Source organism: Corvus kubaryi, unplaced genomic scaffold (assembly GCF_017639235.1).
Source record: "Corvus kubaryi isolate FWS band 111438036 unplaced genomic scaffold, C.kubaryi_AGA036_p1.0 137, whole genome shotgun sequence".
Taxonomy (NCBI): Eukaryota; Metazoa; Chordata; class Aves; order Passeriformes; family Corvidae; genus Corvus; species Corvus kubaryi.
Genome location: NW_024580671.1, coordinates 33,457,850 through 33,471,517, shown reverse-complemented (window position 1 = coordinate 33,471,517; position 13,668 = coordinate 33,457,850). Strand labels below are relative to the sequence as shown.

Below are 13,668 nucleotides of genomic sequence, written 5' to 3'. Positions count from 1 at the left end.
GAAATAAGCTAACATTATTTTTATGTGTAGATATTTATATGTCTCTATATGTTGGTGTGCATGTGATGATTTCTCTAGAGTTAAGCACATACTTTTACTGATACCTGAGAAGACAGCACCTTGACCCTGGACATTTTAAGTCATCTGGAGTGCTGTTAAATGTCTGAACATATACAATGCAATTATGAGGGGGTCTGTAAGTAGCAGACCCTAAGGTGGCAATAGTGGGGCTTCTGGCAGAACATGAAGCAACACAGCTAAAATGGCACTTGGGGAAATTTCTTGTGCTGAAATGCAAAGCAGTCCATGGTTTCAGGCACTGAAAGCCTCTCAGCGAGGTGTAGTACACACTCGGTCACGCTCACATGCTCCTGATGATCAGTTCTTGCTGCTGCCTGGCAAAGGATGCAGAGAGGTTTCTCTGCTTGTGGGTTTCACATGGTAGCTGCACTCTGAGCCCAGATGGACCTGTTGTATGTGCCAACATGCACAGGAAAGACAGACCTCACATGGCTACAGATCCAATGAACCCCTATGCACCCAGAGCTCCTGTGGGAGAATACAGTGCAAGCTGGCAGGGAGTGTGTGACTGCCTCTGGCTCTGCCATAGATAGTTGGTTCTGGACAGCTGAGGGATGGGAGTAAAACTCTCTAGAGCACGCTATGGGCTAGACAAATTGTCCCAGATTTTGGCCATTTAGGTTGAGTAATCCCAACTGAAGATGTGTATTTGTGTACGGACAGATATTTGGGCGTGTGCATTTGCTTAGGCAGGGTGGAGGGAGAAGGAAGCAGAAATGTGATTGTTTCTAACTATTTGTAAAAGTAGTATGATTAACCCCAAAGTTTGCATGCTCTTATACTGTAATGATTGTCATTTTAAAACTAGCTTTTTGCCTTCGAGCTATCGGGGAAAAGACCTGAGGGAAAACTACTGTCGAAACCCTCGAGGGGAAGAGGGAGGCCCTTGGTGTTTCACCACCAGTCCAGAGACACGCCATGAAGTCTGTGACATCCCCCTCTGCTCAGAAGGTAACCCAGCACAGCTTCTGCAGGAAGCTGCCTTTGCTCTGCTGACAGCAGCTGCACAGAACTTCCAGTAGTCACTTGCTCATGGCCTTTAAAGAAAGAGTAGTTGATTTCTCAGCGAGAGTAACTCATACAGCAAGAAAAGAAGTTGTTAGAGGAAGAGGAGATCTTGTTATGTTCCAGTGTTCTGGAAGGTTTCAGGCTCAGCAGCTTTTTTCAGGTTATGGAGGAGCTTGAACAATGAAGTTGTGCTGATCACACAAATGTGACCCTTTGTTTTGTCTTGTCTAGCCTATACTGAATCCATTAACAATTTCAGTATTACTATGTGATAAAATCACCTAGTGCCATTCCATAGTAAAATCAGCTTTTCATTTTCTTTTTGATGAAAATATAGATACTGGATTACAAGACGAAAGCTTAAGATAAGCATGCATTTTGTGTTTTGAATAAATACTGTAAATAAGTATAACCCTTTACAAATCCAACCCCATTTGACTTTCAAGTCACAGAGTTTGAAAGACGCTTTATATGTACCATTGCATTTTTTGACTTTTAAGTTCTGTTAACCTCCAAACTAAGATCTTGTATCTTGCTAATCAGCCAATTCAGTTCCAGTCAACCAACCTATTTAAATCTTCAAGATAGGATGCCTTTAATTTTCCTGCTAATGTGTCACATGCAATAGTTATGCTGCCGTTAGGAAAGGAAGAAGATAGGGAGGGAGGGAGGGAGGGAGGCAGGGAGGGAGGCAAGGAGGGAGAGAGGAAAAGAAGGAGGAAGAGAATAATTTAAAAAGAGCTTGAGAATTTGTTAAAACACCTCATTTAAAGATAAATTTATGTGAGTTTCAAATGGGATAAGACCTGGAGCTCATTTCAGGATGAGAACTTCGGTAGCTGAAGTTTAGTGATATTTGTAATTCCATAAAATAATATTTTCTAAATGATCCTTCCTTACAATTACTCTAATTAGAGAGTACTTGAGAAGTTTGTCTACAGTTAATTATGGTGAATTTATTTTATATTTTCAGAGCTCTCATTCTAAATTTTTTTCAACAATGCTTTCAAATTCCTTTGGTAACTTTTGCCTACTCTCCCTCCACGCACCCTACCTACTATCCTAAACCCAGACTGAAAATGTATCTTAGCTTAAGCTGCCAAAAATCATTGTTAGCAAAAAAATACAGTATCATTTGTAGCTGAAAGTGCTGAGTATTAAAACAGACATATTGCACTGCACTAAAATTGGGATTTAGCCATTATTCTGCACTTCAACTTGTCCTGTAGTTATACTGACTTAGTGATTTAAAATAATAAATGGTGCTTAATTAGATTATACCACCTTTAAAAAATACTTCTTCCTTAGCTATATGTATCTCTCTTACTAACCATAAGTAAGATTAGTAAAAATCTGATAGGAACATGAATGCCTCTACTAGCTCATCCCTACCTGCTTCAAAACTGTAAGTGTCCTATAAAGTGATATACAATTTAAGCATCTGGATTATCTCTAACAGATACGATCATATTCCAAAGGGCATTACACATACCAACCCAACAGAAAGATACAATTTTTTAATACCTCTTTAGGTTGGTTTCAATATATAAGAGCAGGGACATGTTGGGGTTTTTCGTTGGGGTTTTTTTGTGGTATAAGTTATCAGTGTAATAAATGACTAGTGTCTATTTTTTTTTTCCCTAGTTGAATGCATGACCTGCAATGGAGAGAGTTATAGAGGGCCAATGGATCACACCGAGACAGGCAAGGAGTGTCAGCGCTGGGATCTTCAGAGACCACACAAGCACAAATTTCGTCCAGAGAGGTAACCTCTCCTCCTCCCCAAGCATGACCATGTGGTCATAATTTGAAAATTACACACATTCTGGAACCAGTTGAGCAAAACTAGCATTAGGTCAACTGAAATTTATGGAGTTCACCAGTTTTAGGTGCTTGGGTTCCTGGCCCATGGTGTAGGCTGGCTACTGCCACGATGGAGGTGCAGGACAGGGAGTAGAGGCTGTTTTGTGCAGTTCTGATTACATCCCATGCCTGATTAGTGTAGTGATGTGCACCTAATACTTTCATTGACCAAAACTTTCTCTGTAGCTTCATTGACAGTAAGTAAATAACCTCGGAATATTTCTCTATATATAGATATGCAGCTGCATTCAGCTTAAATACCTTAATCATATAGTAAATAATGATTTAAAGTCATAAATTTTTGTTAGTTTTCTTAACACAGTTAATGAATATAAACTTCCAATATTGTCAAGTAACAATATTCTCCTTTTTGCAATATTGAATAGCTTTAAAGCTGTAGGTGATCTTCCATTATAGTCACATTTAAATATCCAATTTGTTTCACCAAAATGTTTGCCCATACATCTGTTTTTTCACCCTGGGAAAGGATTTAATCATTCTGTTTAACACTTTATGGACATGGATTTCTTTCTTAGACTTTTTTGTTTCTGTTCTTTTTTTTTGATTTAGGCACAGATTCACAGTGCCAAAAGTTGAGTCAGAAACAGCAAGCAGATTTCATCCCTGTTAGGGTTTGTCCTAGAGGGCCAAATTCACCCAACTACAAAGGGTCATCCATAATACACACTTCTGAAAGTATTGTGGGAGGGAGGGGGTGTGCAGGGGTTAGGCCACACAGGAGGGGGTCTCTGTTCATCTCAAACCAGACTACAGTTTCATTTTAGTTTTATTCTGGATTTTGGCTTAACTCCATTTATATATTGTTTTGAATAAACTTAAACTGCCAGACGAAGAATGCAAGAATCAACAAAACCAGAATGATTAAGACCTTCCACTGAAGTTATCTTTTTATGTGTTAAAGTGTTTCACTAAATAAAGCATTATTTTTATTCTAAGAAATATGGGTACTGGTAGATTTTAGAAAGCCTGATTATTCAGCAAAATATTGAGGATCTGCAGTTTTGGAGTTTATGTGGTATAGTCTTTTTTTTCCTTGGCTTGGATGATCTACTTCATGAATAATAGCAGGCTATCCCATTGTTCTGCCACAATAAATATTTTGTGTTAGCAGAGTGGGATGGAAGATAATCTGTTTCTGAGTCTTGCCATGCACTTACTGTGCATTCTAGAATAAGGCACAGAAACAGTTTTGTTCCTTGGGAGTGAAACATTTATAGAACTCCTGGGTACAAAGAATAATAATTTTACTGTCAGGAGGAAATGTCTTTTTTTCCATTAATTTCTGATTGTTTGCAAAATAACTTTTCAGACTAACCACAGTCTTACGAACAATCATCTTCCTCTTTGAAATAATTCCTTCAGAGAACATCTTCTTGAGAGTTTTCAGACAGTAATAAAGTGGGATTTTTTTTTTAAAAAAGCAACCCATCCAGATTGAACCGATCTGTATTGGCTTTCAGAATAGTAATGTAGTCCAGTGGATTTCTGATACACTGATGTTAATTAACTCTGTTACTACTAAAGGTAGTAACAATAATACTTTGTTTATACAAGATTTTAAAAATGTTATGGGGTTTGGTTTACCGGTCTGGTTTTTTGGTTTTTTTTTCCCATAGTCGTGTAAGCTGAAAATAAGAGGTCTGGGACAAATGACCCATCAAAACACAGCAGTCTCTAGAGACACTTACAGTACACCATCCAGGCGTAATGTAAATAACTTTGAAACCAGGAAGGACTATCTGGATAGAATTAAACCTATTTGCATTTATGGCTTCCTCAGTTGCAATGACAAAGAAAAGGAATAAAGATGGTAATCTTTTCAAATTCTCTAGTCTACCTGCTGCTGGACAGTGCTTTTGGCTTAGGGTAAATACAACTCACTTTTCCTTTTTGTCACCTCAGTGATTTGTTCCGAATTTAGTCCCCTCAGAGGTCAGTTACTGAAGATGTTTACTGTCTGCTTAGATGTGATTGAAGCTAGCAGAAGGAATCCCCTCAAACAGCTCCTGCATGGCTCATTTTTAGCTATTTGTGGATGCAGACATATTCTGAAACACCACTTCTCTTGTGTACTCCTCACGGGCACAGTTATGCCTCAAGATGGAAGGAAGACCACTGAGGATAATGTGTTGGGCATAGAGCAGCATGTGGGGGGAAATTTTTTCACCTTTTCTGCTCAAACTCAAATATCCTGTGAAAATATTTATTACATGGAGGAAAGTAGGGTTGAAGTGTAGCATAGGAGGTGAATAACTGCAGATATCCTTTTATTAGTCCCCTGGTTTATGTCTTTTGTATGAAAATTTACTTTATAGAAAATCAAGTTTCCAGTCCTACATGACTTTTAAAACAAAACAAAGGGGAAAAGAAATCTTGGTGAAGAGTTTTAGATATTAGGTTTCATTTTAGTTCCAGGAGAGCTGGAGATCAGCATCTGCCTTTTTAAAAAGAGTAAATGTTATCTCTTTGGCTGATACTCTCCTTTCTTTTTTCTAGAAACTGAGGTAAAGTCTTGATTTTGACACCAGATATGTATCTTGATGCTTCATTTCATTTTTGGCAGTGAAGTACAGCTACTGATGTTTCAAGGGGGGAAAAAAGGAAATATGTAGAGTTCTGAAAGATCTCTGAAACCTCAGGCTCTTTCTTGGGTCTAAGAAAGGGGTCTGTGCCCAAAAGTACTGGGGAAGGAGGAGTGTGCACAACAAAAGGTCTCAGGGAATTCTGCACAGCATCACTGTTGAATTGTGTGGAACAGTTTGAAGCCCTGTCGTTTATCTTATTGCTATTATTTGTTTCTTAAAGGTGCTAGTTGGCCTTTTTTATAGGAATTGTTGCTTGCTGGGTATGAAGGAAGGAAGAAGCCTCTGTGAATATTGGGGGAAGAACCATTGACTGGGAAGGCTGGTTTTGCTCTAGAAAAGGACAAATAGATCTAGTAGGTGAAAAGATGACTCACTGGCACTACTTCATCCCCCAAAGACACTCAGAGCTTGATCCTAGAAGAACATCTCTCCCTAGGTTTTAGTTAGTAAATAACACATTTTTGACATACTGTGAGAACATGCCATGTAACATTAGGAAGGATGGAGTATTCAGTGCCAAGACAGACATTCATAGTCTAGAACATGGCTTCTTTACATCCCCAGCTGTTTTGAATGCTTTTTGTGAGCTATGGCTGCAGATACTTTTTCCATTCCTGGACTCACCATGGTTCTTGGGTGGTGACATGCACTTTCCACGCTATTTGACATGGAACATGTTCCACCAGCATCAAAGCTCATCACTGCACTTACTGGGTGGCCAAAACCATCTTGTTTTCTGCTGTATTATTAGCCCATTAACTATTTCCTTGGGGAATCTTTGGACACAACTTGTTCCTTTACAGTTTGTCTTATACCTAGCAGAAAACAGGGTACTGCTGCTAGATCTAAAATTATCACATTATTGACTGCCATTGAATTCTCAGTTTGGTGAGGTTTCTCCTTGGTGGTTTTGTTGTCTTTTTGGCGGAGTTTTTTTTGAATTCTACTTAAATTTTATCCTTGTCCCTTGTATAGTTGAAGGAACCTGACTTCTCCTAAGAAATGGGAGATCAAGGTGCAAATGAGCCAAAATTAGCATGATCAATTCACAGAAAAAGCACCCTAGCAAAAGCAGACACTTGTAAATCATATTTTCCTCTGCTTGTGTGAAGCACATCTGCTTGCAGTTGTAAATGGATTCAGGTTCCCAGGTAGTTAACTTTATTGTTCTCTTACATACTTTTCATGTTTCCCTCAGGGGCAAATCTACTTTTTGTTTCTTTTGCAAACATATTTCAATAAAACTGGAAAGCCAAGACAATTTGTATTCACTAGTAAAAAAAAAACCCCGATGCATTTATCTCCTTCAAGTTTACAGATGTTAGTAACATGTACTTATACAAAAACCCCCTACTTATCTTGGATATCTGTCTGATCATCAATGATGGTTGCAGGAATGTGGAAACATTTAAATAGCACAATAGTATCTAGTCTTAATGAGATAAAGTGAAGCGGAAGTTATTTCCTTATTTTTCTCCTTCTTTCCCCCAATGCTCGAAATGAGAGCATGACCAAAAATGAGCTCCATTACAAATCATTAGTATCTATCATTAGTTAGAATAGCTACTCAAAATAGCTTCCAGTTTGAACCGAGGGCTGTTGCACTGGAGAACCTGTTTTCTTAATGAGCCTGGCATGGCAGGCTGTATTTAGATAATCCACATTTAATTGGTCTATTTCAAAAAAATGAGTGGCTTAAGTGTCTGGTCATCAGTTGACAGACACAAGAGCAAGAGTTTAGCAATTAGCGGAGTTACCCTATCCGGTACCCTGTGCATTAGCACAGCAGGGAGTCCCCTCAGTGGAGGTCTGATTCTGCTGCATATTTGGAAAGTGTTGATATGTTATTAACTTTCTAACAGCATTAAGAGTATTCACATCCATCCTACAGGATCAGACCCCAGGTTAATAGGAACCGCTTCTTGTTTGCCTCTGCTGAAATCTGTCCTTTAAGTACCTTGTAAAAGGCAGTACCTTGTGCAGTGTTGCCAGGAAGATTTCCCTGACACATTTCTCATTGTGGTTTACAGATATCCTGACAAGGGCTTTGATGATAATTACTGCCGCAATCCCGATGGCAAGCTGAGACCATGGTGCTACACTCTTGACCCTAACACCCCCTGGGAGTTCTGTGCAATTAAAACGTGTGGTGAGTTCAAGCAAAATTTATTACTTCCTTTTCCTTTCCAAAATCTGGACACAGATATTTCGAGCAGTGTAGGACCACCCCTAGCTCATTCATTGCCCTTCACTAGCTTTTAAAACATAGCTTTCAAAGAGGGTTTCCTTTAAACACTTTATATTTAATCTGGACAGGAAAGAAGAGTTGTGTGTTACTTAACACTGGAATATGTGTATGTCTTACATACTGTAAATTGCATTAAAATGTAGGAAAATCAAGAACTAAAAAAGCGAGGCAACAAAAATCATGAAGATCTCATGTACAGTGTTAGTTTGGCCATGCTGGACATTTGCATTGTCATTTGAGAGTATCAAATATCATTTGGTGCATACACACCCCATCCCTACTCTGTGTCCTCTGCCAACACCTCTTCACTGCTTTGCAGTTCTAGGCCTTGGGTCCTGCACATTATTCACTCCTGTGCTGAAGACAGAATTATTAATTTCCTCATGGGTCTCTCTGTGTTATTCAGCACTCCATATCAAAGCACTCCACAGGCAATTAATTTCTTTTCATCCATCAGCTACAAGATGGTGGCATTTGTTAACCACACTTTAGAGAACAGGAATTGAATCAAAGTGACATTAAGGTGTACAGTATTGGATGCTCACTTTGAGATGCTTTAGTTTAGCATTTTAGACTTCCTGCAGCATGTTCTGTCTTCAAAGCCCAGACCATCTTAACTTTGGTGATAGCTCTGACAGATCTATTTTAACGATAATTAGATGTCTTAAATGAAAAGTAAAGGGACAATGAGGAAGATAAAACACTTGGTCATTCCTTGAAAATTTGTGTAAAGCAATTTTTCTAGACTTTCATGGTAATACTGGGGCTAGGGCAGATGGTAGAATCAGTTTTGTTGAGACATGCTTAAAATATTGGGATGGGTGGCAGGGAAGAGGTAATAGCTCTGACATGAAACTTTGTGAGCAGTTGCTGCCTAAAGGGGGATTCTCCACCTTCACTTAGAATCGTTACCAAAGCAATTATGCCATGCATTTTCAGAATAATTCAGGATTTTCTCTCCTTGGATGTTCATAACTTAGGCCAGTCTAATGTCTTGGAGATCCTGTCCGGTCTAATCAAGTTGCCCATTTTTGAAATCCAAGGGTTGAGTAAGAATATTCTGTACCTCCTGATGCAGAGTAATTGAACTTACTCTATCTTACGTCATTGTAATTCCAGTATAAGGTAGTTAAACTATCAAAATTATTCCACTGTAAAAAAGGCAAAGTTATTTTGATACTTTGGGCAATGTCTAATCAGGCTGTCCAGGGACAGAAGAAATTTACCAGGATGGCTGCCTGTTTTGGGTCGGGCATCCATTAAGTCACGGCCATGCTGAAAGTCTTACCTGTGAACTACAGTACTAACTCATGTCATTGTATCGTGACTTACTGATAGTCTTTGGTAAAGAGGAAAGCTCAGTCCTTCCACTTTGTAAACACAGACTGGCTTAGCTATGCAGCTGAATCATCTTTCAAATTTTTAGTTACTCCATTAAGCAAGGAGCTGTTGCTTTGGATTTTTGGCCTGTGTTGGTTTGGGTTTTGTTTTGGTTTGTGGTTTGTTTTTTTTTAAACTAAACTAAACTGTGCTTCCTACTCTTCTCAAATTATTAGATAACATATGAATCATGTGTAGCATTCTAGAACTGTTCTTTTCCTCTGCTAAATATGTTATTATTATGAAAAAAGTATTCCTAAGTTACAGCTGACTGTTTCACAAATGCAGCTTTTATAAAACTTTATCCTTTGGCATTTCCTGAGCTGATGTGTCAGTGTTATGAGGATTCACATCTGGCTTTGTTGGTCACGTAAGCTTACGCCCCATGCAACTTTCAGTATCTACAGTCTGGCCTCAGCTTTATAAAATAGTTGGGTGGGAGATCTCCTGCAAACTACTGGATTATCAACTTTGTCTACCAAATCATAGTAGAGTCCTGAAGAAAAGTTAAAGATTAAAATGAAATAAAAAACTCGCCAGAACACAGTGTAATGATTTTCATATTGTGATGAAAGCCTTTTGTCTCATTTCTAGGCAAAAGTTCACTGAATGAACTAGAAATTTCTTCCTTCAGTTAGAAAATATATTAAAATCTGTGGAAATTTCACATGTAAAACTGTATTTTCACTGCAGAAAACTGTAGCTCTTTTGAAATTAATAAGGCAATCTATATGAGAAAAAATACAGAAGTGGTGGTCTTGAAAGCTTAATCCAGCAGATACTTTCAAAGGGTGTTTCTCACAGGCATATGACATTGCCCTCTATGTAAGATGCAGCGCTGCTCGATGCTCTCCTTTATAACCCAGTGAGGGAGTTTATTGCTGATGCTACTGTTAAATCACCATCTTGATGGCCAGAATACTAACAGAAAATATCAAAACCCTGTTTTCAGTTTTCTGTCTTTCTTAAGGCTCATAAAAAAACTGTTTTCCCACCTCCTAGCAGGGAGCCCAAAACACTTGGCTATTCTGGGTTTCAGTGGCTGCTCTGTGTTTCTGAAGCTGGGGCTGTTTGCAATCTCAAAACACTAAAAAGAGAACATCATGAGTTATAGGCCTTTATAGCTTTGTGGTTTGGATTCTCACACAGGTTTTTAATTCCTATGCTGAGGACTGTTTATTTAATTTACAAGAAATACTAATTAGGAAAAAAGCTTTGCAAATCCAAGTCCTTGGAGCATATACAAAAATGTAGGTGTCCTCTCTTTGGGGAGTGACCACAAGGCAGCATGCTGCCTGTGGCTTTTGCTACATGTTGTGAGTGCTAGTATGCTCTATAGCCAAAATGCTGACAACAGCTCATATACAAAATTTTCAGCAAAAAAGTTGGTGGAAGGAAGCATTTAGAAAATAAATATGGTTTTAAGACTGAAGAGAGAGGGCATTGTAATTTTACTTCCAAGCACAGAATGCAGCATAAAACACTGTGGCTTACAGCCAGGGCTGTGAGAAAGAGATGACAGGAGCAATTAGGAATTAGAGATGGCTCAAGCTGCAAAAACTGGATTTGGATTAAGACTTTGGGGACACCAGGACTGGTTTGAAGTTGCTCACATATGTGTCTGTGGTTTTGGCTTGAGACAACTTTTAGTTAGAAGAGAGGATAAAAGGACAACTAACAGCAATGAAGAAGTGTAGGATGAAATGAAGAAATGGAAGCAGTGCCAGCAAACATGAAAAAGGAAAATTACTGTTATTTTGGCATGAGTGAGGACATTGACTACAGGGAAGACAGGAGCAGGGAACTAATATTGCTTTAAAAAAACCCCAAACGGGTAGCGGCTCCTCTATGGATGAGCTATAGGGCAATCAGAGAGGTGCTGAGGCCCATAAAGGAAGCTACTTATATCAGTCATTTGAGAACTGCACAGCTTTTTGGAATTATTGTGTTAAGAACAGTGTTTCATCGATGCCTATGTGATATCCTACCAACCCAGATGCCTTTAACATGGATTTAGCCTTTGCCACCAGTAACCACTGACAGTAGCCAGGAGTGACCAGATCTTGAAAAGCCTTGAGAAAATTCAATAAAGGCCTCAGTTTGATGGGAAAGAGCAAGTAATGAAACACCAAAATTCAGAATCTAGATCTAAAATGAACTGTTGTAGTGTGCCTACAGCCTTTGGGAAGACAAAACCCCACCAATATTAAATTACTTGTTCTTTAGAAACAGAGATTTCAGCTGCCCGTTTGAATGCACAGTTCTGATTAAAGAGTTATTTGTTGAATCATTGTATGTAAACAAATGAAAGTAACACTCATTTAAGCTTAATATTTGCAAAAGATAAAGGTGTTTATAGAAAGGGGGTAGTGAAAAGAGATATTTAGTAGTTGAGAAAGTATTACCTTCCATCTTGCTTCACAAGGAGACAAAAAATAGGTCCTGTGTTCACTGCTTATGCAAAAGCTTAATCCACATTTCCTCAAAAAGGATCCTTCTCAAATCTTTTTCATCATTTCTATGATAGTTTTGAAAGTGAGATTTAAGAACTTTGAACCTGAGGAAATCAATTTTTTTAAATTGATTTAAAATAAAAATTGTTTGAATTTAAAGTCTTCTTGTAGCCATTGGAAGAGCCTGGCAAGGTCTCTCTGTTCTCAAGGACAATTTAACTGTATGTGTGAAAGTTTTAGGTGACAATGAGTTCTTCAGTACTGTGATTCTTGAGCCTGGCTATAATTCATTTCTTCACTTTCTCATATGTTTTTACTGAAAAAAAGGAAAATGCTAGAAATCAGTGGGGTTTTGTCTTCCATTCATGTACTGTGTCATAGTGCATTGAAGAAAATGTGGAAAGGAAGAAACTGCCACTAAACTACTGCCCAGAACTGTGAATGCCATTGCTCAAGGAAGGGATGCCTGAAGGCAGTGTAACTGAGCATGAGCAGCTTCAAAATGTCACTCGGCTTTCTTACTGATATTTGCAGAATTGTATGGATCACGTTTAGAATCAACTTTTTAAATATTTTTTACAAATCAGAGTACATTTTCCTTCTGTTGACTGACACTGCAGAAAAGATATTTCATTAATATAAGCAAGAACAGGTATTTTCCTCATGATGTAGTTCCCGACTGTGTCTTTTTCCAAAAATACATAGGTTGTGTTGTCATGAAAGAACATGAATTCTCCAGCAAAACCTCTAACTTCTTTTAAGTCAGTAGGAGTCTCACCATTGACCTAAAATTTGTGCAGGATTTTCTTCTGGGTCATTTGGATTAGAGTCAGAAATAGTATCTAGCTGGTTACTTCAGCTGTCGAATGACTCAAGGCTCCTGCTGATTCCCTCATGCTGGCGTTGCTGTGAGAACCAGGACTGGGAAGACTATCTGTGGCTTTACACATAAGACTCTGGATAATGTTTCATCTTTTTACTTAAGCATCTATGAATGTATGAGCCGGCCCTTATTAATATAGTTATGTATTTTGAAGTATCAGAGTAGGGAGGGTTTTATGGAAGAAAAAGAATATCTTTGCATTATTGCCCTTTGGTTGGGGACTTTAGAGTGAACATGTGAACATTAGTAGTATTTCTACTAATGGGAAATCCCCTCATGTATCTGTCTGAATTACATGTTTAATCTTAGTCATCTAGAATTTAAAAAAGAAAACAAAAACCCACAAAGTTCAAAAGTAGCAAAATGCTGCTAACAATTACCAAATTCTTTTCTTCATAATGAACTTTCCTACAGGAGTAAGTAGTGACACTTTATCAATAAATTATAAATAGTGGTCTTTCATAAGATGGTATTTTGTGCGATCTTTCTTTAACAGTACTTTTAATCTCAGTTCAGAACTGTAAAAGTTGAACTGAAGCAAAAAACCCTGGGAAACTCCACTATGAAATATTAGTTTAAAAAGTAAGGATTATGCGTTGACTTTAAATTAATCTAATTAAATTCATAGTGTCTTTCTTATTGGAACAAACCCTTAGATTTGCAGATCTTAAGTTATATTTTAGAGGAATTACTGGGATAAGGATGGGAATTCAGATTTTTATCTTGATCTTGATTTTGCCTTGTAAGAGAACTGGTGAGTGTGTTCTTAGGGCTCTCTCACCAATGCTCTGCACATCTGATGTTCATGCTCAGAGTTATTAAATTTAGTTAATTTGGTATGTGGGCAATGAAAAATTAGCCTCAACAACAAGACCAATACTGAGTGGAGATGACTCTGTAAGTTGTAGGCTTGGACAGCCTGAGCACTTCTTAGTTTGTCAAGTGCTGTATAGTCTGCAGTGTCTGGTGAGGCAAGCACTGCTTCTCAAGCTCTTGCCTGTTCCTGTGCACATCCAGCCCAACTTTCATTAACAGGAACAGGGAGACTGTTCCCATCATGCCTGTTTGTGGAATCACCAGCTGAATGAAGGATTTCTCAAGGATTGGTAAGTTTTGAGGCTTCTGTGAGACTCGAAAGCCAGAATG

At 38.3% G+C, this 13,668-nt stretch overlaps 1 protein-coding gene across 3 annotated transcripts in view; it reads left to right on the top strand.

Annotated features, from left to right (window-relative positions):
- HGF (hepatocyte growth factor) overlaps positions 1-13,668 on the top strand; it is a 54,841-nt gene that overhangs the window by 21,049 nt on the left and 20,124 nt on the right. For 2 of the 3 annotated variants that reach the window (XM_042018471.1, XM_042018473.1), the window contains exons 5-7: positions 890-1,032; positions 2,734-2,854; positions 7,589-7,707. In XM_042018471.1, coding sequence (XP_041874405.1) covers positions 890-1,032; positions 2,734-2,854; positions 7,589-7,707 — 383 coding nt within the window. The remainder of the gene's footprint in view (positions 1-889; positions 1,033-2,733; positions 2,855-7,588; positions 7,708-13,668) is intronic. The other variant, XM_042018472.1, reaches the window with a different exon arrangement.